The sequence below is a fragment of the Meleagris gallopavo genome, unplaced genomic scaffold, assembly GCF_000146605.3.
Source record: "Meleagris gallopavo isolate NT-WF06-2002-E0010 breed Aviagen turkey brand Nicholas breeding stock unplaced genomic scaffold, Turkey_5.1 ChrUn_random_7180001933299, whole genome shotgun sequence".
Taxonomy (NCBI): Eukaryota; Metazoa; Chordata; class Aves; order Galliformes; family Phasianidae; genus Meleagris; species Meleagris gallopavo.
Window position 1 is genome coordinate 25,812 of NW_011195332.1, and position 3,436 is coordinate 29,247.

A 3,436-nucleotide genomic window follows, 5' to 3' on the forward strand; every position below is an offset into this window, starting at 1 on the left:
TGTGAGTGCCCCCACAGCTGCTCGGTGCCACTCACCTCCTGCAATGCCCGACACGATGGAGGCGACCCCGGAGGCCGGGGCCCCGCGCAGCCCCTCGATGGTCCGCTTGGACTGGTTGTTCAGGCGCTGCTTCAGCTCCACCTTCTCCGATTCCAGCTGGTCGATGTCTGCCTGGAGGGCATCCATGGTCTCCTCAAACTCCCTGCGGAAGCACACGCGGTCACAGCTCTGACCAGAGCTCACCTCGTGCCGCCCCACAGACGTTCCACATCATCTCGAGCACCACAGGCGGTTCTGGGCCACGGGGGACCCCTAACAGCCCCACAGCCCCCACCCCACGCTTACTTCTCCTTCTTCTTGAGCAGTGTTTGGGTCTCATCCAGCTTTGTCTGTATCTTTTCCACGCGGTCGTCGGCATCCTTGGACGCGCTGTCCAACTTCTTCTCCAGGAGGCTGAGGCGCACGTTGGCTTCGCTGAGCTCCTCACCCTGCAGCAGAGGGGAAGAAATCAGAGCTCAGAGCACTGGGGTGCACTGGGGAGAGCTCTCTGCAGTTCCCTAGCAGGGGCTGCCCACAAATCCCACGCTGCCGGAGCCCTGGTGCCCAGAGCCGTGCGGGCAGTGCCCACAGCGAGGCAGCAGGCTGCAGCTGAGGACCCGACGGGGTGTGAGGCAGCAGCTCCACAGGCAGCGGCACGGCAGCGGGGGCACAACGCTGAGCACTACAGCAGCCCTGCGGCCCTCCGCCGGCCGACCGCCTCACTGACAGCTCACCTTGATCTTGAGGGACTTCTTCAGCTCCTTGATGACGGTCTCCCTGTCCTCCAGCTTCAGCCCCAGCCCCTCGGCATCGGTGATCTCAGCCCGAAGAGCGGCTGCCCGCAGCTCAGCAGGCGGGGTGGGCTGCAGAGGGGAGCGGAGGGAGATGATGCAGAATTGGGTTGCAGAGCTCCACGCGCAGCTCTGTCCACAGCCCGCCCCGCAGCCCGGCCCACCTTGCTCTGCGGCCGGTCGGCATCGTATTCTCCCTCCTGCATGGCCGTGGCCATCTTGTTCATGGTGGCAATAAGGATGCTGCAGGACTGGCGCAGGCACTCGTAGGGGTTGATGCCCTGAGTGCCGTAGATCTGCAAGGATTTGGGGGGGGTGGACAGTGCAGGAGGCCCTCGGCGGAGCTCTCAGCCCCCTGCAGCCCCCCCGCCTCCCCCACACCGTGTCACATCCACAGAGACTGCAGAGCAGGGCCAGCTGTGGTGCAGAGCAGGGCAGGGCAGCGCTCTGTTGTGGCGTTTCCCACCCCACTTTGCTCCCAGGCTCTGCAGCTCTGCCAGCTGTGCAGCACAGCGGGGATTCGGTCCCCTCGCTGCAGCAGGGCGCCCGGGGAGGCAGAGTACAGCCGCCCACCTGCTCGCTGGCTTTGAAGGCCAAGTCCTCCAGCTTCACTGCCTGCAGCCCCTCGTTCTCAGCCAGCGGGGCGATGAGCTGCGCGCCGGCAGCGGCCACCTCCTGCAGCACGGCCACCACCCAGGTGAGGTGCTTACGGCAGTCCAGCAGCGTGTCTGACACCTGGGGCCAGGCAGAGTGGGGTGTGAGGGGGGGAAGCGAAGGGGCTGCACCGCCCCAATTCCCAGGCGCTGCAGCCATAGAGCAGAGCAGCCCCTGGCTGTGCTCCGACAGGGCTGAGGTTTAGCCGTCATCACTGGGAGGATGGCAGACATCGGGAAAGCAGGAAGGGACTCAAGGGTGGCCAGGAGGTGATGAAGTCCACACCCCCCCCAGCACAGACCACACAGCCCACCTGCTGCCCGAAGCCCAGCGCTGCTGGGATGCCCGGTGCGTCCGTGCCCGGCATGCGGCGCCGGATCTTCTTGCAGAACTGCCTGATGTCACTGCATGAGGTCTCCAGGTCCTTGAGCAGGATGGCCAGGTCGGACGCCTCCTGCCCGGCCTGGGAGCAGAGAAAGGAGCTCAGCCATCTGCTGGGGGGTGGGGGCACCCAGCACAGCCCAGCCCGCACTCCTACCTGCAGGAAGGCGCGCAGCCTGCACACCTCCACCCCCATGCAGTCCAAGGCACTCTGGGTGAACTGCGGGGCACAAAACGGGCGCTGTGAGCAGCGCAGGGGCAGCACGGTGCTCCGGGGCCACGGGGTGCTGCGGGCTCAGGCACTGGGTCGGACCCTCTGCACACCAACTGCTCCGACTCCGGGTTTTCCAGGAGAAAGGTTTGAGGCACTGAATATGTTTTGTTTTACCCCGTGGGGCGCAGTGCTTCCGCATGGGGCTCAGGAGCTCCCGGACGCAAGGGATCCTGCAGGGCCCACACCTCCCCTCACCCTGGGGTCCGTCCCATGGCTGTGCCAGCAGCAGCAGCAGCTGCCAGGGAGCCGCCAGTGAGGCGGGAGGGGGTGGAGGGACTCCCAGACCCTCCCATGGGACGGAGGGGGCAGTGGGCTGCCCTGCAGCACTTCACCTTGATGTGGTCGGCCAGCTGCATGGTGCAGTCCTCAGCCTGCTCGGCCAGGTGGATGCTGTACAGGTGCTGCACGAAAAGAGATCACTGCAGATCAGCAGCCCCTGAGTGCTCCCACACGTGCAAGCACACAAACCAAATGAGGAAATGCATTAAAAAAAACAACCCACAAACACCGAGTCAGCCCTGATTTATAACTGGAGTTGAAACCTCTCAAAAGGACCCCAGCAGGCCCTGTGAGCACTCAGCCCTCACAAAGGGCGCAGGGGAATTACCACGGACTCTCCCAGGACGGAGCACAGCCCAGCTGACGGCCACAGGCTCAAATCCTGCATGCTCTAAGGGAGAAATGCTCCCCAGGGCACCAATGCAGGCTGGTGCATTGCACCCACCTGGTAGTACTTGATGGCTTTGGTCAGAGGCTCCACGTTGACCGTCTCATCCAGCTGGTCCTTGTGCAGCAGCTCGATCAGGAAGTCCAGGGAGCGCTCGTGCACACTCATCTCGGGGTACAGCATCCCCACCTTCTTGTACACCTCCACGCTGCATTTGTTCAGGGCTCTGGGGGGGAACGCAGGCACGGTCAGCTCACCTGGGATAGCAGCAGTGCGGGGCCGCGCTGCTGCGGGCCGACCTCCAAGCACCCCGGGGAGCACAAGAGCCGGGCAGAAGTCAACACGACTGCAGGACAGCAGGGCACGAAATGGGAGCTCTGTGGAAGGAGCCCCGGAGCAGAACACCGCAGCCTCTGAGGCAGAGCGCGGTGCTGGAGGCAGATCTGCCACCTCACAGCAGCAGCACAGCATTCAGCCAACGGGTCCCTCAGCCGCGCCGCAGCAGCAGCAAAGGAATCTCCAGAGCTCCGCCTCCGTGAGCCCCACTCCTGGGAGCCGCCCCCTGCGCACCTCAGCTGAGCGCCGCCCCTCACCACTGCCACGAGCAGCCGCCGTCCCCAGGGCGGCTCC

At 64.9% G+C, this 3,436-nt stretch overlaps 1 protein-coding gene across 1 annotated transcript in view; it reads right to left on the bottom strand.

The window, feature by feature from the left end:
• The window catches only part of DCTN1 (dynactin subunit 1), a gene marked incomplete at its 3' end in the record, with an annotated part of 15,270 nt that overhangs the window by 2,048 nt on the left and 9,786 nt on the right, over positions 1 to 3,436 (bottom strand). Inside the window, 9 exon segments of the mRNA XM_031557672.1 lie at positions 36 to 202; positions 346 to 488; positions 774 to 902; positions 995 to 1,126; positions 1,404 to 1,565; positions 1,798 to 1,947; positions 2,023 to 2,085; positions 2,472 to 2,540; positions 2,864 to 3,265. Coding sequence (XP_031413532.1) covers positions 36 to 202; positions 346 to 488; positions 774 to 902; positions 995 to 1,126; positions 1,404 to 1,565; positions 1,798 to 1,947; positions 2,023 to 2,085; positions 2,472 to 2,540; positions 2,864 to 3,265 — 1,417 coding nt within the window.